Source organism: Brachyistius frenatus, unplaced genomic scaffold (genome assembly GCF_029030835.1).
Source record: "Brachyistius frenatus isolate BFR_SWC_R1_liver_20210118 unplaced genomic scaffold, ASM2903083v1 Contig_1, whole genome shotgun sequence".
In the NCBI taxonomy this organism is placed as follows: Eukaryota; Metazoa; Chordata; class Actinopteri; family Embiotocidae; genus Brachyistius; species Brachyistius frenatus.
In genome coordinates, this window is record NW_027210600.1 from 5,664,062 (window position 1) to 5,685,145 (window position 21,084).

At 40.6% G+C, this 21,084-nt stretch overlaps 1 protein-coding gene across 11 annotated transcripts in view; it reads right to left on the reverse strand.

The window, feature by feature from the left end:
- Positions 1-2,342: 2,342 nt before the first annotated feature.
- Positions 2,343-21,084, reverse strand: part of kirrel3b (kirre like nephrin family adhesion molecule 3b) — a 156,264-nt gene continuing 137,522 nt past the window's right edge. For 2 of the 11 annotated variants that reach the window (XM_069714436.1, XM_069714598.1), the window contains 9 exons: positions 20,832-20,959; positions 20,241-20,367; positions 12,373-12,473; positions 9,959-10,169; positions 8,411-8,518; positions 7,819-7,902; positions 7,390-7,505; positions 6,545-6,631; positions 2,343-3,444 (listed from right to left, as the gene is read on the reverse strand). In XM_069714436.1, coding sequence (XP_069570537.1) covers positions 2,983-3,444; positions 6,545-6,631; positions 7,390-7,505; positions 7,819-7,902; positions 8,411-8,518; positions 9,959-10,169; positions 12,373-12,473; positions 20,241-20,367; positions 20,832-20,959 — 1,424 coding nt within the window. In that variant the 3' untranslated portion in view covers positions 2,343-2,982. The remainder of the gene's footprint in view (positions 3,445-6,544; positions 6,632-7,389; positions 7,506-7,818; positions 7,903-8,410; positions 8,519-9,958; positions 10,170-12,372; positions 12,474-20,240; positions 20,368-20,831; positions 20,960-21,084) is intronic. The other 9 variants (XM_069715253.1, XM_069714520.1, XM_069714940.1 and 6 more) reach the window with 6 other exon arrangements.

Below are 21,084 nucleotides of genomic sequence, written 5' to 3' on the forward strand. Positions count from 1 at the left end.
TAAATCTAAATCTGTCCCACCCCAAACGAGATCACACTGTAATTGAATGCTGCTGAAGCCAAAGAAAGAATTTAATCCTACACTCATAAAGGTGGATAAAAATAAATCAAAAGTGGCACAGACATACTTGACAGTCATCATGGTGGCGAATGCAATATATTGCTGGGCATCTGGGCATCTCTCAGAGGGGCTGAAAGTATAATAACCTCTTACTACGTCTCACTTCAAAGCTGTCCCAGCTAAGCTTAGCTTCTCGTCCTATAGCCTCACGTGTGCTCGGTGTACCGAGTGTCAGTTTTCCCTGTGAGGATCTGGTGGGAAGAGAAAACTGCTCACCCAAGCCTTTCATGTAATTTGTGAGAAACAAGCAAGGTTGATGAAATTTTTGGAAAAGAAACAAAGAGAAAACGATTGTCTGCCTGTACAGTTTTGATGCCATGTGGATTTGTTGAGCTCTAATATAGTGAAATCTGAATGAGAAAGAAACAAAAGCCAGGAAAAAAAAAATTATATACAGAGAAAGACAGCATTAGAGATTTATATACAGTCTGCTAAGTGCCAAGCTGGATTATCAGCGTTGAAACAGAGCTTTTTGTCTTAAGCTGTACAATGGGCGCCAATCCATTTGTAAAATTAGAGTCCAAACCACTGCCACTCAAGTGGAAAACTCCATTCAAATGACTTGAATATAATCATATGTAAAGTGCTTACAACAACAACAACTTGCTTTTGTTAAAAAATATCGTGCTTGGTTTTTCATGGACCGAGAGGCAGATTTCAGAGTTTCAGGCTGACACAGGATCATCCTAATCGACTGCTGCACGACAGTCTGAAAAACTACCTGATCTGATAAAAAATAATTTGTAACCATTTATAGTTTGTGATATGTTTTTGTTTGACAAAGCAAAGTGGACACTGACTTTGTCAGTTGTTGTTTTTAGGTCCTATCTTACAACAATTTGCTATTATTTTCCAGGAAATCCTCTTTTATCTTTTAAAGAACTGATCGAATAACAAACAAGTTGATTTTATAAAATATGGCTGGAACAGACCTTGAAGGTCCACAGACCTATGAGGCTCTTGATGGCCATAAACAAATGCAATGTTGTACTTGATGCAATTGTATCTGTTATAGAAATGATCTGTTTACCATAAAGGGTTGTCTTTATCAGCCACAGCCTGCTTTGACAACATACAATATGCGGTAACACCCCGGTGTGTGGTGGCATCGAGGGTCAAATATACGATATTTTTGTCCAACAGCTTTACAGTAAGTGCCGTGCACAAATTTGCACTAAATTTCCCAATGTTCTGTACTACGAAACAGCAAAACCCTGCCCTCCGTCACTTTTGTTTTCTGCAACCAAAAATGCACATTGCGTGACACTGTCGACAACAGGTTCACTTTGAAATTTCCCGGTCAGTACGAGTGTTTGTGTAGCTGCGAGTTAAATCAACTACTCTGTCTCTACTCTTAAGTAAAACAAACACAGTGTCAGTGATTAAATAATAAATCCAATTCCGTATATGTCACATACAGTGGAGAACGAAAACAAAACGGCGCACTTGAGAAGCATTGGCTCGCTGCTCCACGGTAGCCAAAGAACATGAGCAGCGGACGGCAAAAATAAAACACATTTTCTGAATTGGCTTTTCACGTCCCTTGATGACCAGCACGATCACAGGTAGGCATACAGTCAGGATGCTCCAGCGTCAACAGTGGCATTGACAATAGCGATGGGATAACCACACGGTAAGAAGCGAAAATATAATGTTTACATTTCATTCAGCAGTTACCCTCAAGTACATTGTTGGTAATATGTGGCATCGGGAGGAGAACCTCACAAGTACGACGCGTGTCGTAGTTTGTGGGCTTTCCTGCTGCGCGCCCCGGAGCTGGATTTGGCGCGGTAACACCACAGTGGATGCAGCTCTCCGTCGGCAGGTGAGCCGATAGTGTACGTCTGTCTCACTTAGTCAAAGGTTGCGTTGACCCAGTTCAAACAGACCCTCAAGGCAAAGCAGATATGGACAAGAAGAGGCGCTCATGTCTCATTTAGAGTCATCCATGAGGGAAATCAGTCAGAAATTAGACGCTAGAAAAGAAATTACAGTCACATATGTACACTGATATTCTTTTATCGCAAAGTGTCAAAGTAAAATAATGACTCAGGGATTTAAAAAGAGATCTCAGCCCCTTTTTATCTGCTCAGCTCGGTGGCCCAGATACGGCTGCGGAGAGGAAACGCAGCTATTCTTTTCAGCGTCTGAGACGTCTGCGGGCACATGGAGAAGGTTTTCTTCCACCTACACGGGAGAGGAGGTGGGGGGGGGGGGGGGGGGAGCTGCGTTTCAACCAGCTGAGCTTAACGCACAGTGCTTGATGGGAAGGTGCGAGTGGGGAAAAGTTACCGCTTTAACAACTGAAAACCACGTGCACATTCATTTTTGTGCTTCAAACTACAGGAGAGCAGCAGGACACTGGCTCGGACTCATTATGTGTCAGTGTGTGCCGAGTTTTCATTCAGAACAACAATCTCAGTTTTTCTGAATGACAATCTTCAAAAAGTTAATTCGGTCCATGCCGGGGGAGCTGATTGTCACACAAAGCCTTGTTCTCCCGGCCCTCTGATCTGCTAACAATCTCACTGCAGAAACCAAGCATCGAAAGTTCAAACTTGTGCCGTGTCTGTGTTGGCAAATAACCTCTCGGTGGAACAATTGTAACGTGGGTTAAAAAAAAAAAAAAAAGGAGGGAGTTGATGAGTGAAGCTTGAGGGAAATATAAGGCTTCTTGATCCACTTTTTGGGACGTGGAGAAGCAAGTCACATGGTGCATTAAAGCCCACTTGCTCTGGCATCCTCTGGCATCCGTAGGAAACACCTTGTAACAGTGTTACTTGAGGGGCTCCTGGGAGCTGATTCTCTCACAGTTTTACAATCCTGGCTGCTCTCCGCTCAAACACCCTCCCTCCCTTGAGGTCAGACGTGGGTCTGCATGCGCTTCTGGAGGGGCCGGGTGAGGTCTGAGTTCTGCGAGGAGGACTGGGAATAGTGTGAGGAGGAGGAGGCTGACGCCTTGCTGTCTTTGTCGAACTGCACATAGCCATCCGGCTTGCTATAGCTGCTGATGCTGCTGTCGCACTGCGTGTCGATGAAAGAGCTGGAGTCGCTGAGCGAGCCGCGCTGGAACTCCCGCTCGCACAGCTCGATGGAGCTGCTGCCCATGCCCAGCACGAAGCGCTGGCTGTAGTCGTACAGCCGGTTGGGACCTGCTCCCAGGGTGGAATAGATGTTGGTGAAGGACATGCCCGTTGGTACCCGCTGCTTTCCCAGGGTACTTGTGTTGGTGGGGTTCCTCGCCTCAGTGGCCTGATTCCCTGCCATGGTGGGCGTGTGATGCTCCTTGAAAGTATTGACACTGTAATAGCCATTTGTAGGGTCCTATTTTTTTTTTTTAAAGAAAAAAAACAACATTATTATCATACTATATCTTTTGTAATTGTTTTTCTAGACTATGTGTAATACCAGAAAAAAAAGAAGAGAAAATGAAAAAGAAAACAATCGCCTTGTTTATATGCGTTTACCTGTATTCTCCTCAAAGCTCAACAAGAGCCAAGGTCAAACAGGCGGTAATTACCATTGAAATTGCTGAATAAATAGGGAAACAGTCTGCTGTGTACACGGCGAGGAAACCAAAAAACCCCACTAGTGAAGCTGAGTGCAAGGATTTAGTCAGCCCCCATGCTAACCTTAAAATCATGTCTCTCGCTAATTAAGCGGGCCCTGATGATTCATGGCTTGCCATCTTACGTGTCACTGCAAAGTTCACTACCATACCAGCTTTAATTGGACCTAAATGGATTGCAGTGTTTGTATTTCCATGTATGCACTTGAGAAGGAGGCTACATTTGTGCCCCTTGTTTGTCTTCTCAGCTGCAGGCACTGTGCTGTTGCTAAGGCTCCAGTTAGGGGCATGTGCATCTTTTTTTTTTTTTTTCATGTGTCTGTGCGAATGGATGTGAATGTCAAGCATAGGGAGCATGGTGGCAAATCCCCAAAGATAATGGGGACATAAGAAAGACAACCTGAGGAGATCCTCGTTATTCTTGTCATTATCAGACAGCAGACGCAGAGATTGTTTGAGTCTGGCCTTTATCTCTTGCTCAGTCTTGCCCTCTGCTCTCACCTCATGCATGCTGTCATTAACTTGGATAAAAAAAAAAGAGAAGATCTGGCCTCAGAGGAAGCAGGTAAGCAGGTAAGCAGCTAAACACGACAGAGGCCCATTCCTCGGAGCCAGTGCCAACAATCGTTCGGACAAAGGGACAAAACGAACAGCACGGAATTCATTTTTGTGACACTAACAAGCTCCAGCAAGATGAGTGTGAACCTATTGTTCATATAGGGTCAGGAGAGCGATACAATCTCTGTTAACTATTAATTGCTCTTTTGAGAAATTTATCCTCAGTCGCGCTGACAAGACTGCAGGTCGGAGGTGGAAAAAACACCTGCTGAGGTTAATCCGCTGTGCTTGATTCACCGCTGCATTTACCTGAATAGCAGTGGGGTTCGTCTTAAGGGGGAGTAAACACTTTCCCACATATTTAAATAGCTTTAACCGACGCTTATGTAAAGAAAAAAAAAAACGATTTTCTGCAGCTTTGGAAAAACAAGCGTCTTCTGTTTATTTGCCAAAGACGAACAAAACCCCTCCTTGACACTATTGACATAGAACAGTGTAATTGTGATTACGCCTATTTAAAGTCTGATGAATTCACAACACGTCATTTGAAAAAATGGTAAATCGGAACATTTTCTTTCTCTGAATGCATTTTTCAAAACTGTTATTATTTTCCTACTCTTGATGACATGAGCAGGGATATGATTGAAGGGCCAAGAACATGAATGAAGGAACCACAATATTGAGATTTTACTTATAATTTCTCCCCTCTATCTGTGATCCCCAAATTTACACGTGCAACGCTGGTGGTGTGCAAGACCATTGCTGAGAGGCTTAACAATTGCACGCCAACTGGACCGAATCCAAATAAATTGTCATTTCATTTTATTTTGTTGCGGTCATTACATACGCAGCACACCTCAATAATGTAATAGTGTAAAAATGAGTTGTTAATCATTATAGATAATAACATCTATACATTTCTAAAATATACAAATATTTTAGAAATAAGATATACCCTTATCATGTAGGGTGATGTGACGTCATGTCAAATAGAACATAAAGCTAACACTAGCTCGACGCAGTCAGATTCGGACTCCAGTGAAAGACCACAAACAGCTGTTTCTATGCTCCCGTTTCTATGCAGCCTGCCTGAGGCTACTGTATGTTTAAATCAGTGATTTTTATTGTATGTAAAAAGTTGTTGGTATCTGTAACGGGAAGTAGTACTTAAAAAAAAAAAAAAAAAAATTCTGAAAAGTCTGGGACCCTCTGACCTGTCTGAAAAGGCACATAAGATAGCATTGGTAATTTATGTAGAGAAAACACAATTCTGAGCCATTCAATCAGAAATATTAACACTGTAGCAAGCAATGAATAGAGTTTTTGTGGTAGCGACAACAGTGGGAAAACAGTGCTACACAGAGCAGACGGTGGCCGTGCCCCACTTGAAGTCGGCCTCTCATGAACTGAGGGGAGTCTTAATACCAGCCTCTGTACAACCTACAGAATCGTGTGCGGGTCATTATCGCGGGAGTTACAAGTGGTTAAGTGCCTTCACATGCGATGGGAGAACTAAAAACTAAGTGCCTCCTCTGTACAGACGGAACCATTCATTGCCATGTAAATGGGCAAGCAGCAATAAATAGCACTGAAGTCAGTTTTATTACATTCACTGAATCCTGGCTGCCTGTGGATGAGAGACACTGGGTGTGACCACACTGACATTTTAGTCTCTCATATGTACCAACCAGCCTGGATATAAGCTCCGAAAGGATTTGGGAGCAGGACTATTGATATCAGAGGACGTGCACAGGTATTACACAGTAGATGACGCTGATCCAATAGTGGACAGAGTGTATCCGGGGTCAGACTCGTATATCATGTTTCTAAATATAGCACCATTGTCTCTCATTACCTGCCACCAGAAGGACTGTGACTCACACTTTGTCTTTCTCACATTTTGACAGTGTCACCGCCAATTAAATGGCGATTAAAATCCGCCGCACACTGCAATAGGTTGTAAAGATTACACACTCGTTAAAACAGCCCATTCCCATTCACTACAACTCTGTGTGGTATAAATATAAACGGAAAGCAGTCACTGACAACTTGAACCACCTTCGATGAGAAACAAATAATGAAATCAGAACTGTAACGGGAATAATTTTTGCCTCTGGACTTATCTTTGGAGAAGTCATGTGTAGCAGGAGAGGGATTAATGCTATTCAGCTATTTTGGTTCCAGAGTTAAAGACCACTAACTAACTCGCTCTCTCTCTCTCTTCCTCTCTCCCCCTCTCTCGCCACCCTTTGACTCCCGCGTTTGTGGCTTCGTACTGTCATTGTTCATGAGTCGTACCTTAATGTGCTGGTACTCCTTCTCTTCCTCTTGTAATACCTCCAGCTGCTTCAGAACAGATTCCTGCTGGAACTCTCCTCGTTCAACCTAAGCACAAATCATGCAGAGTATACTAAGAGTCTGTAGTTTTCCGAAAACTCTTCCGCTCAGAGTGAAAAGGCATTTTGACACGCAAGGGTTTAACTTTCATCACTCGTTCTTCTTTTTTAATATCAGTCAGACATGCTTCACCTTCACTCAGGGCTGGCAGCGTGCATTAATAATTTAACCATGAATATCTTTTATTTATCTTTACAAAATGCAGATATTTTTTTTTTTTTGGAGGTAGCTAAGCTCATCTCCCTGTACTGACATCAAGCGTAGAAGTATTTTGAAAAAAAACCAAATGTAATCCAAGAGCTCCAACTACAAATAGCCAAGCCCCGGAGCTAACGGCATGAAAACCAAAACACTGGTTGAGCTCTAAAGAGGAAACAGTGCCTTGCGTGTCCGGGAGGCATGTAGATACAGATGTACACCCACTGTAGGATTACCCAGTATGCATCAGCATCTCTGTAGTTAAAATGTATTGGGGTCTGTTCTCCTCATAGGACCAGTGGAAGCATGTTGATAAATATAAACCCCACGCCTCGACAGCAGCACATATACAATCTGTATGCCTCTCTGTACTTCCATTACTCATGAAATAATATATTCCACAGAAAATAAGCCATGCCAACTGTAGAGTACATTCATTATGTAGCTGTCAGCTTTAAAAGGACATGCAAAGAAGAAAAAAAAACACATAATTGAGATTTTAATTCTGAAAACAGGAACTAGAAGAAATAGTATGTTGTGACACTCACACTCACCATCAGTTGTTTCATGGAGGTGTGTTCGTCGTTCTCTCGGGCTGCGTTGTGATCCTTGTGCACTATCTCAACCCGGATGTCATTTTTTGCCGACACGACTCCTTTCAGATCTGGCAGAAACAGACGTCACATATATTTTAATAATCTGGGTGAACACCAGTCTGTATTTGTTGACATTATAATTTCCCCCCAGTGAAGTTTGCAGTATTACAGAATTTAGCAAAGATCCCTAGGTTTGCTTTGTTGGATGACCCCCCCCCCCCTTTCCAGAAAACAATATAAAGCATTATTGATCATTTGTTCCCTGCCAACACAAGATTATCTGTTTTTCTGCATATATATGCAATCTCGCACAGCCTTCCACGGTGACTCATTCTGTTTGGGACAATGCGGATGTTATACTGTCATATAACAAGGTCTTACTTTCTGTCTTAATTTTGCTTGCAAGTTCTCTCTGGTGAGCACAGATGGAGACGGGCAGTGAGGGCATAACCAGGTGCGCTTCCTCTGTAGTATACAGACAATAGACATGCTGAAGGGACCAGTAGCACAGTGTGGTTCTTGGATAGAGACAGTGGCTGACTGCCTCTAACCTGAGTCACTTTGTATATGGGTGGGTGGCAGTGAACATAGCGCAAGGATGTAAATAGCCTCAGAAGCGAATGCAGCCAGACTGAGTTTGCATGAAATGATCCCTTTATCACAATCTGGCTATCTGTGCACCGCAAAAAGATGTCCATCTCAACCCGTGATTTCATCTTGTATGACTGTAAGCGTGACACTTTGTTCCAGAACTCTTGGCAGAAAATTCTTGCAAGTGCTGGCGATGTCTTCATGTCTTTTTAATAGATTTTGTCAAATTTTTTCAACCTTAGAAGTAGATCTTCTTTTTATTGCTTAAATGGACACAACACCTACATTCGAATAGATGGACATTTTTTTGTGTGTGCTCAGGGATAATACTGTACTTTGGCATGCATGCTTCAGTGCATATAACATGGGAGAGGAGACGTACTTCTCTGGGAGCGCGTGCAGCAGAATGCTCCGATGGTACCCATGAGGACAATGAGGGCCACGAAAGCTCCCACAGCAATGCCAATGATCACCGCCACCGGGAGAGATTCTGCAGAGAGCAACAAAAAGACATGTCCTTCTACAATAACATACCACAAACATCTCACATAACCATGGTACTCAACGCAGGTTGTTTGACAGGAGGCTCTTTTCAGGCACATACACACACCAGCTCTCCTCACCTCCTGTCTGTAACAAACAGGAACTAAAAGGAGGTATGCTACATTTTGGCCCTCTAAGTAACTTTGACATTTAACACATCGGCACACAGCCAGGTAACAACAACACACAGGCGCAATGCCACGCAACATTTTTGCACTGTATGTCGAAAACAACCGTAAATTCAAATGAACACGAATTACCAAACCTTTTTTGTTATTAAAGCGGATCAACATTTTCCGACAAATATCATTATCGTATTGTCTAATAATTTACTCTCATTTAGGCTAATAGAAGCCTTTCACTGAGGGCTTTTATTTTCCTTGACTAGAGTGCAAGAGTGTGTGCATTTGTTAAAGCATAATCATGCTTTGTGTGTTCCTGCATGGATGTTTCCCACTAGGAAGAGACTAAACCAGCAGGCGTGTATCTATACGCTGTTCCAGCAGTAAAGGTCCTCATTAAAACACACTTTAATGAGAATCTGAGTTACCAGCCCACATTTATGACCTTCTTGCATTTTAAACAAATGCAAACAACCCAAGTGTTCTTCCTACACCATTAAAGCCTATTTAATGTCTTCATTGATCAATGTCACTTTCACATAAGCAGCTTATAATTTATCATTTGCGATAAGTGGATACAACACAGCTTCCCCCTACGGTAGAAGGGAAAAGGTCACACATAAAAAGTATTCATATTTGGAGAAAAAAAAAGGTTGTTTTAAGTTTATCTTCTACATAATGAAAAAAGGAGGCCCAGTGTATTTCATATTAATTGTGCAGTTATATGGGGTCACCAGTTCAAATTAATAGAGGGTTTCACTTTACATGAACCAAGAAAACTAATTTGTGAGGAATTTATCAATGTCCTCATCACATTCACTGGACATCAAACATCTCAGAATTTAGGCCAGTCGCTGTAACAACGTATTACCATCCTGCAATTGCAAGTCAGTAAAATGTCACATTTTAACGGCTTGCTTTGAATAGACTATTTTTCTAAATGACGTCTCTGTGATTAAAACTGCTGTATCAAAATATATATTCACCATATAATATGCTAAAATATATCTGTCCATCAATTATGTGCAACTGAGATTAAATGCCTTTATTAAAGATTTTTCATATACTAACACACGCGCTCACATACAAAGCACATTCACACTAAAACTCACATAGTACAATTTACCGTGACAACTCACAAACACTGGACTGGCACAAACACAGTGACGCACACAAAACACAACGGTTTGGTCACGATCTACTAGCACTATGTAGAAAACCACAGTCACGTGATTTGAAGAAGAGGAAGGTGGAACCTGTCGGACCTTGGCTCCCACCTTGTTCCTTAAGGCGTATGATCTCGGTGTCTGAGCCAAAGCTGTTCCACGCCGTGCAGTTGTAGATGGTCTGGAAGTCGGCTGGGACGATGTTACTCATGGTCAGCGTGGAGATGACTCCCTCGTCCGTGTTTACGGTCTCTACGGTGTAGCGGCCGGATGTCCCAGACTCCAGCACAGTTTCCTTCCACGACCAGGCCTGAAAAAGAAAAAGTGGTGATATGCACTCTGGCAAGTTTTGGACAGACTGTGGAGAATTTAAAAATAAAAAGATTGGATCCCTGTATTGTTTGTATCTTGTGTTCATAAGTCACAGAAACATGCAAATGACTGTAAACCCCTTTACCAATACAGGGTTTAACACGTATACTATGCTAACAGTATGGCTCAATTGAAGACAATATCAGCCTGTCATTAGGTTCACCACATTGGTCCACTATAAATATCTCAACTATTATTGGCGGTGTTTCTATTTAATTGTATGGAACCAGTCACGCTCCTCACAAAACAAACTTTGTTGGGTAATACTGACATAAAACCTCATTTCTGCAGTTCCTTATGTGATTCTGTGTTAACATGTCTGAAGCTTGCAGGACATCTACACATGTTTAGTGACTTGTTCAACTGAGCCAACTTTGAGCCTGATTAAAGCTGCTTCATGTTATGGCAGCAATTCAACAAGGGATCTAGAGCCAAATGTAAAAGGTGAGCGAGCCACCACGCTGTGGATCCTCCTATCAGTGGGTGCTTGAGTTGGCTGGTAGGTGTTACTGTTGAAATGGCTTAGACCTGATCATTATTTTATGATCTGTGTTCTTGGATTAGACGTGCACCGGCCTTGAAGAGATGAACCCAGTACTCTACAACAACACAAAGGTCGTTTGGGATGTTTTGTTCTGTTATAAGATGAGTTACTGATATCAGTGCACGTACATTAACTCATGCTGTTCGTGAAGAGCTCAGAGACGTCTCAGAGAGATATTAATCTGTGGGAATACACTGAGGATGTTCTACGCTGTTGTTGCTGGTTAAAAGACTTTTGAATGCTGTGTTATGGTTAAAAATGTTGCGATTACATTTGTGGTTGTTAACAGCCCATTTGCTGCCATTCATATCCATTTGACAAGCTGCCAGCTCAGTGAGATTTCTCCAGTATCTGTAGACTGAACTAATGTCTAATAGATAATTGCAAATAGAAAGTACTCTGAGCGATTCTCTTCTCCTCGCAGTGTTTGAATTACTGCGTTTCTTGGATTTGTCTGTTGGGAGACTGCATGCAACCACTTACAGAGAGTGCTAGCTGTGAACCAGGAGAATTAGCAAAGAGGTACTGTGCATTATTTTCAATCTGGAAAAAATTCTGAAAGCAAACAGAACAATATTCAAAATATTTTTAAGAAATAAATACAGATTATGCCTTACTAACATCTACTAAAATAAAGCATTTAGTTTTTAAATGAATTCGGCATTTCATAGGAAGCAGAATTATTTGAAGATAATATTTTCTTTTAGTTAACACTTTGATGACACATGCAAAAATATATGGATTCTTTGTCCTGTAGCACAAATTGTGTGCTATACAGGAATTTCTATGATATAAATGGTGGTATTGGTGATTTTTCTTCTTCTGAGAAAACACTGTAGTCAATCAAATAACTGTTTATCCTTTTAGTCAGAAAAACAAAATATTCTAAGTCATACGTCTATTATGTGGAGCTAAATGACACAAAATGGATTCTTAGGCTTTTGGCTAGTCTCCACAAAATGATGAAGTACAATACAGGATGTGCTTTATGATTTGTTTCTGGATGTGAGTAATGTTCAGCACTTCTTAGGCCAATTGCTCATGCCAAATTCAATAATTACATCTATTTATTGAGGACATAATTGTGAAAACACATCAACTTCATTCAACATCTTTAGGCCTCCAGTTATTTGACTGTAATTTGATTATTTTAAATGCACATTCAAATTTATTTCAAGAAAACTAAATTTGATATCTGACAGATGAGCAACTCAAACAAAAGTGAATAAATACATTTTAAAATCAGATACAGAAAAATTTCAAAAAACTGTCTCTTCCACATGATGAATTATTGACACATGAAGTGATGTGGTAACACAAACGTGGGTGAAGTATCAATATCGGTTCATGGTATTGGGTTAATATGGTGAAAATGAAACAATTAATTTTTGCTTGTTTTTTACTAATACTATAATAGATAAAAAGCATGATAAATAGCATTATTAAGCTATTATACTGTCTAATTTGCAGTATTTGAGTAGAAAAGCTCCATGAAATAACTGTGATTACAGCTTTAGATTTGCACTTGCATTGAAATCTGGAAAATTCGAGGCAAATATGTGATAAAAAGAAGAATAAAAAGTCCTGATGTACTTACGATGCGGTCTGGTGGAGGCGTGCTACGAATGAAACACTTGATTTGTCCTTTTTCTCCATGTAAAGCTTGCTGAGTCTGTGTGCTGGAGATAGTAGGTGGCCCTGAAAAAGAACAATCATAAAAAAGTTTGAATATGAGTCGCAGAAATTGAAACATGAATAATTAAATTCATTTTCAGTTTCAGGTCATATGACAATTCTGCTCAATTGAGTTCTCAGTGGTGGATTATATTCTAAATGTCCCCTGTTTCAAGCAGTAACACCTGGAGTGCTCAGTAATTTGGGACTCCTGGGGAAGATTGCGCCGGGGTGAGATATGAACATGCTTCATCCTTCCGTACAATCTCACCAAGGACAAACCTGCACTGAACAAAGGGCATAAAGTGGCGGCCTAGACCTCATTCTGGATCAAGAAATTGTTGATTTATAGCTGGCTTGATTTCTCCCACCGAGATAAACGTTGTTCTCTGGAGCGTAATCAGGACTGCACAGATGGAAAGAGAAAATGCCATTGTGGGGAGATAACACACTTGTCCCCGTGTTTCACCTCAATCAATTTGCTTTCAGCAGAGTTGACCCCTGGACAGTAGGTTGGCAAATAAACATTAGAAGCCCCAGGCTCTCTAGAAATGCACAAAATAACTTCTATAAATGAATGAAATATAAATATTCATCAAGATACTGTATCACAAAATCCAGCATTTTTCATTTTATACCACCTGCACATGCAGTTTTGTCTTTTCTTTTCAATCAATACACATTTTAAAATGTCGAAAAATGTTCTGCATAATTCAGATTTCTCTCAAAATGAGTTGGGATGGCTGTATTAGTCCTACAAACTACTTAAACAAGGCTGGGTTGATCATCAGGAGCTGCAGGTATGGCCTTCATGCCAGCATATGTTAAAACCTTGGTCAGGCTACAAAACATCGCCTGACAAGGGCAGCTTGGCCTAAACGACTGGTCTGCTTGCCATCTGGTCTGGACGCTGCTCACACCAGGTGACACCTCTAATATGAAGACAAGATGTCACACGTAACCCAATTCCATCACTCGTGGATTTTCTTTTTGGCCCTGAAGGATTCACTCTAAGTCAAATTATAGTGCACAGGTGATGTTTTACATTTATAACCATGTTATATTCGAATTGACTAAATTACACCGTTGCAAGAACATTATCACATTATACAGACATTTCAAATGAAACTACAGCAAATAATCAGGAGTTACAGTACCATGTAGCTGCTTTGACAAATTAGAATCTACACATTTTTTTGTTTAACTTTACTTGTTTACTTGCTGTTTTTATGCAGCTGTAATTTGTTGCTCTTGATTGGCTGTTTCCACCAACAGTTGTAGATAAATTTTGGTATCTTTAACAGACAGAAACCCAACCTGTCTGGCATGTCTGAAAAGCCTCGACTTTGTTCACATTACAGAAACAAAATCACAAAAATGTCTTTTGTTTAATTTAATTTAATTTAATTGTTTGCGAATTCTCTCTTGAACCCTCTAGTCACATTGTGGACATAATTCAATTTAAAAAGATATGATTATGCCAGTACAAATAGACATAATTGCTCACATCCACCTCTGCTTCCTCAAATCTAAAAGCTGTGTCATTACAGAGATACTCCCACAAAAATAGCACGAGAAAAGGTTTCCGTTGTGGCCTTTTTCTGTGGTGAAAAGGCCTTTTAGAAAGCTGTGGAAATGAAACGTCACGTGTGTCTCTCGTGATTGTATAGGTTAAGAATGTGGGTTTGAGGGGGTGGCAAGCGAGGCAGCTTCTTGATTAGTGAGAAAACTCACATCCCCACCGACTTCCCTCAAATTCCCGCTCTCTGCCATCTCTCTGACGATACATAATTGCAGTTTATTACCTGTCTCTTATTAAAATGAATTAGCATTTTAATGAGACTTTGCCAGATGGTGTCTTGGTATGCTACTGGAGGATGCTGGAATGCTGCTACTGCTGCACATCGAACGCTGCAGACAATTTAAGAAAAAAATGCAGTGAAAGCTGTTCCCCTTCATTCACTGGTTCACCAACATGCAATGATAGTATTATTACTGTATGTATGCATGCACGTATGTGCTGCAGTCCATTTAAGGGCATATGTAAGCGATCCACATGTATTAACCTGCGATTATGGGATGACGTCAGCATGTGCTGCAACTGTCAACACTGCAAAATCAATTGCCTGCAGGCTGCTGGTGGTAGTGGCTTGGGAGGATCTATTCTATAGATCAAAGCTGCAAATGAGGAATATAATTAGATAGCTTTATCTCACTGGCTCAGCCTGCGTTGAAAGTACGTGTATATGTGTGTGTAAAAGTGTGTGTTTGCTACTTGCACAATGTGATCAGAGCAAAACCCCATTATAAGCTTAAAGGTGGGTGGCACAACAACATCAATGCTAGCAGCAGGAGAGGTGATCAAAATGTTGGGCACAATGTTTTACTCATTCATTTGAGGAGGTGTTAACTCTGGAGTGGACATTGCAATCTGATTACACAATATCGGTGTGGGTGTCAAAATGCCACGGCTTACATTTCCTTTCCGAACTGAGGCATTCCCTTTGAACAACAGCTTGACATTTCCTCTTTACCTCGGTAGCACAAACAAACGGAAACAGAGGAAAACTATCTGGTGTGGTCACTGATGGACACTTTTACCTCTGGGAGTAAGCCACAGTGAGGAGATCTTATCCATATATTGAAGCTGTCAACCAGAGTCAGCTCTTATTCAATATGTTGACAAATCAACATGATAACTTCTGTGTTTCGTGGATATTTATATGAGCGATATGAATGCATCACCCCATTTTTATGGAATACTCTAATAATGCAGATACACAGTAGACACGAGTTTTGCTGAAATGGAGAATTTAAATTAATACTTAACACTGCAATGTGTCCACTCAAAATATAAAACAGTAATCAGATACACATCTTTCAGAAAACAGATACATTGTTATTTGCTTTCACAAATCCTTATGCAGTATTAAGGTAATGCTGCTGCTGTTTTATTTCGAGCACACTGCATCACATTAACAATACAGCGAGTCTGAGTCGATGTAGCTCGGCCACAAACAGTATGATTTCATTTTTGTCCCTGATTGGTAGGCTGAGGTAACCATCACGTTTAACTTCTGCAGAAATACAAATTACTCTGACAGCTTCACCACATTAGCCTGCTTTGGCTGATCTTTACAACAGGGAGCAGAATGTATTTTCTCCGTGTTTAATTTCCTACATGCAGTGTGATCTATAGGCTACTGTCCCCACTTCACATTGTGAAACACATTTACCACAATAACTCACTATCTATTCCACAAACCAGAAACATTCCTCATTTCATTTTCTAGCCACAAATTTAACCAAAACTCCAGCTACAACCAGCGTTTGCAAACAGAATTTTGACAATACGTGCAGATGGACATGAAAAACCTAGAGCAGCCCCATAAACAGATGATAACTCAATGGACAGAACTATCCATTATAGATAAAAACAAGTCTTGAAGTGATTAGTCAGCTTCGAAACATGTGTTGCTGTGAAGAAAATGTTTGATGAGTAGAGTCTCAGATAAGTAAAAAAAAACGTTTCAAAAATGAAGATAAGATTGCTTGGCAATTCATTCTGAAGGATCTAATTTGTACTCAATGGCCACAACAATATTATCAAGGACTTAAAAGCCCAGAAAAAAAAAAATCACAAGGACAACCATCCTAATTTTATTTTAATATGTGAAAAAAATGAAGTTGTTTTACCCCATTGACTTCATGTGACCCGTTCCCTTTTTAATGTGTTCACTTCACGGTTTTGTCGGTCGGTCGTTATTGTTTGTATATTTAACTTCAGTGAAAAATGGTCATCCCGTCTGGTTCACAGCCAGACACACGACCCCATCTACTTCAGATATCACATTTAAAAAAATACTGTTTCTGGCAGAGTGTTACCTACAATGTAACTACTTCAACCAGCCAGCTGTGTGTTGTAACAATGCATTAGCACTGCACTGATGATTTTATCATAAAAGAGCACTGAAGCTTAATATATGAGTGCAATGATGCAAGTTATTGTTAATAATTTTCAAACATTATTTGCAGTCATCACAAATTAAACTTGCTTGGTTGGTCAGAAACAGTTTTATGAGTGAAAACTAAAGCACAACTTTCAATTTACCTGTAACATATAGTCTGAAATGTTTATACAGAATATATATAATATTTATTTGGAATCATGATCTTGTTACTCAATGAGATCATAAGTCTCCAGTGTGACTCAGTGTTTTGGATGAAGAAATATTGAAGACACATTTGAACGGCCACATTCAGACAGCTGCTGGTTTGCTATCTCATTGTTACAAACACATAACAGATGCACACAATGCCATCACAATCTGATCAGTCAGACGGCAATAACAGTAACAACCCACTGGTCCCATTAAGAGGAGGAGAGCGGATCTAATTATTGCTGTTAAATAGTGATATTGTTTGTCAGACTAATGTAGAAAGAAAAGTCTTATTTTTTATAGATTTTTTTTTCATTTTCTATAGTTTATGTTCTAAAACTGGTCAGATATTTAAATCAAACTTCATGTTTTGTTGCTGAAAAACATACGGTCGATAAATAGTTTTAAATATTACTTTCAGATGTATGATATACATGTATTTAGTGACATCTTTTTTTTTTTTAATTGTATCTTAAATTCCTGGTTATTTAACCCGTTGAAGATCAAAGGTGGAACAAAACCTCCTGGACATTTTTTTATAATGAGCATGTTGGCTATTTATTTCTAGCCTTCAGTCCCACCTCCTTGGACGTCCACAAGAACATGTCTGTCCCCTCAGGACACACAAAGACCACCTTGCAGCTATTGCCGTCAAACCTGTTGTCTTCCAACAATCATATGAGCCTATACCTGAACAAGCCTAAACTTCTGAATGAACCACACATCTACAGGAACTTTTAAAACATGGTGAGGGGATAAATTAGTTATTTTTCGCATATAAGAAATCATTTGTGAACTGAGCAGGGGCAGTGCACGTGAGAGGCACATATAATGGGAAAAAGAGGGTTGAAAGTCTTCCAGAAAGTCTCACAGATCATATCTAATCATGTTTAAATTTAGCTGCATCTTAAATGCAGTTTTCTCCTTCATTAATTTGCACTTTTCTTTCTTATGCAGTTGCACTGCCAGTTTAAAGAAGGCTGCAATGCTAATTAACTAGGCACAAAAAAAACTGTCTGGGAAAAGAAACGACAGAAAAAAAGATCTATCACAACCCAGTGCTCTGTGGGATATTGGGGGATTCTCTGGCCCTCCCTCTCCCTTACTGTGGTAATAGGTTTTCTCTCCCTAGGCTGCCCAAGCACTGTACTGTACTGTATGTGTGTCGTTATACCTATTACTTGTTATACAAAGACACACACCTACTCACAAACACAAAAATGGATAGTCTACTCGTGGATATATGAATTAATATGCATTGCATGAATATGTAGTCCTCAAGTTAAAAGCTAAATCCTTTCAAGCATGTCCGATAACTTCCCTCATTCCAACTTCTGCCGGACGGTAGAAAAACATGCATATCTATTGTATGCTATATGAATAATGACACTCATGGAAGTGCACAGGTCTCCTTCATACGTGTAGCCACTTGATGAGCACGTAGGAAACGCTGAGGAGCTTTCCGTTCTGAAAATGTTTGACTAGAGTAAGCAATATGTATCCATTAGTGACTTAAACACAACCCGCCTCCCCTGCTAGCTGTTTGATTATAATTAAATTACATTCTTCCCCAGGGAAGGCAAAACCCTCATGTCTATGTGGTACGCCACAGTGGGAGCGGATGACACAAGACGACAGGGGGAGAGAAACAGAGGGAATGACAAATTATAAACACATGTGATTTAAATGATGGCATTAAGGAATCGGGGGATAACTGCAGGGAAAACAAACAGCAAAGACACATTGAAATGTGCCGCAAACGCTGTCGCAACACGTATAATTGAAATGTGCACAGCATTGCCTGAGTTGTTACTGAGATAATGTTAGTCAAAAACAAACAAAACAAACACACAAAATATTTGTATTTGTGGTGTCAGTGATTTACTGTGTAAATAAATCAAGTCCTGCTGACTGACAGTGATGCTGGGCTAACGAGAGGTGAGGAGCGCCCACGTTCATCTGCATTTGAGACGGTGGAACAGGACAATCAATGAAACCTCTGGAGAGAGCGCCCCACCTGCCACTACTTCAACCACAGTGTTTACACTTTCACAAGTTTGACAATCTGATTTGCCTCAAGGTCCGGGTAAGAAATGACTCAGGATTCCTCATGTGGTTAGGAAAAAAGAGATGAATTTCAATTCAGAGGAGTAAAAAGGAAGGAGGCTTTGAATGTCAAATAACAATTCAGCCGAGGAGGTGCAGGATATAAAAAAAAAAAAAAAAGCGGGGAAGAATATGAGAAATATAAAAAAAAAATACTACAAGACATTGCAAACTTGCTTGAGTGAAGTCTGCAGAGACCAAATAAACATACCATTTCAGCTTTTCTGCATGCTTCCACTGTGCTCTGAGTTGTGTTGTAATCTTTATTAAAACAATCCATCTCCTTTCTCTCATGACATCATTTTCAAAAACAACACAACCTACGTAGATACATGGGCAGAAGAGAGAGAGATGCATCTAAATAAACTGGTACATTGTATATAATGTATTCTGTTTACATATCGAGGCTGCAGGACGGATGCCAGCATGGGTCGCTATCAAAAGAATAGGAGACAATAGAATTAGTCATGAATTTGCCTCTTCTGCCTTGATTTGCACTGAATTCCTGGCTGACTATGAGGGGGCTCATTGCAGTTCATAGAAAGTCGTGGTTCTGATCTTCTGCTGGAGGGAATACATGGTATGCCATTCTCTCTGATATGCAAAGCTAGCGTCTGGATTTCGAAGAGAACATCTTTAAACACACTGTTTGCGACTTGATGTATCATCAGCCCCCAAATCAGCAGCAGCGTTGCTTACAGGCAAACTCTTTTGTTAGCTTTCAAAATGTGCGATGCTACAGCATTAACTCAACATCATCTTGCCAGCATCGTAGAGCCCTCTCATGTTTACTTTTTTCCCTCAATTTGGCACAGGTTTCTTTCAGATGGACACAGAGGAAATAAGAAACATGTAAATCCCACAACTAAGAACCTCTGCCACACCGAAGCATGCTCCATGAATATCAAGCACTGATAATGAAGTCATTTGTTTGAGAGTTGCCAGGTCTCCCACCAAGGCTGGTATTCATTAGTCAGTCAGTGCCTCAGAAAAAGGCAGCTCCCTGTGACTCATGCAGAATATAATTAGCAAATACATTTCACCTGTTTATGAAAAATACGACGATATCTTGAAAAGACTTGGTCTATATTTATTTATTTCTACATCTAAAGGTGTCACAATAGTGACAGTTAATGAAACAGCTCATTTTTATCACATTACCTTGGTAGGGATAATTAATTTCCATGGGCATGCTTTTGTACGACCTTTGCCTGTTATGTGTGGTGGCTTGTGTTTTGTTAATAAGCCTGCCTGGTAAAATTAACTGTGTCCCCAAGAAATTTATATATTAAATGAAAAGAACTGCAGGAGAGAAATACAGTCACATCTTCTGTTGGAAGTTTTACCGTGGGAGGCTTAGATAAACTACAGAGGAAGCAGGATACTGACTCCTGTGACAAATTGGTTTTCTCTCGCCGCTGTTGACCTCAGACCTCAAGATTCACACTTGCATGTGGATGCATTTGACAACTCTCTATGGGTGCATCAGGACCTGTTTGTGTGACATATCAGTGACACAGCTTACCATTGACAGTAAGCGAAACCTCCTTCTCCCCTGCTCCGACGCGTGGCACCACGGCGCGACAAACGTATTTCCCGGCGTCCTCCTGTCTCACAGATTTCAGCGTCAGGAGGTTCTCGTTGCTCAGAACCTGCGGCAAAAAAAGAGAAAAGATTCAGAGATCATCAAATGCAATGACTGCAAAGGCACCTTTGCATTTGTAATGGCAACAGGGAGCACTAAGGGAAAAGTCAAGGCAGCACAAGGGCCATTTAATACCTTAAAGGGCACCTCTTGTCAATTATTAAAATCCAATTTAGGGTCTGAGCTCGGGGGAGTAAGACTTTGGCCTTTGATGTTGACAAAAGGAAAGGTGGAATGAGTCTGAGTTTGTGGATCAAATCAACACATCTCATGTGAGAGCAGGTTCACCAAGAGGCTGGGACATTAGTGGCCTCAAAATGTTTGGTTTCATGGACACAAGAAAACGAGTCAAAGTACTTTGTATAGGCCATTGAATCACAAAGAGTCTGGAACAGCTCTGAATCTATTGTATGTCACAGTTTGTGATTGTATACTGTTTACAATATACTTAGTGTCAAATATTATACTCACCACTCCAGAGCCCCTTTTCATCCACACTATGGTGAGGGATGGGTTTCCTGTCCAGGCGCAGTTGAACACAGCGTCAGATCCAAGGTCAACCTGCAGGGACTGAGGCTCCGCCGCCATGCGAGGACCAACTATTGACAAAGACATCATTAACCGCCAATGATGCATCCATAACTAAGCATCGCCTGTTGTGGCTCCAGCTCTTGGAGCTCAGTGTCAGAATATAAAAGCCAGCAAACATCCGCAACCTTGCATT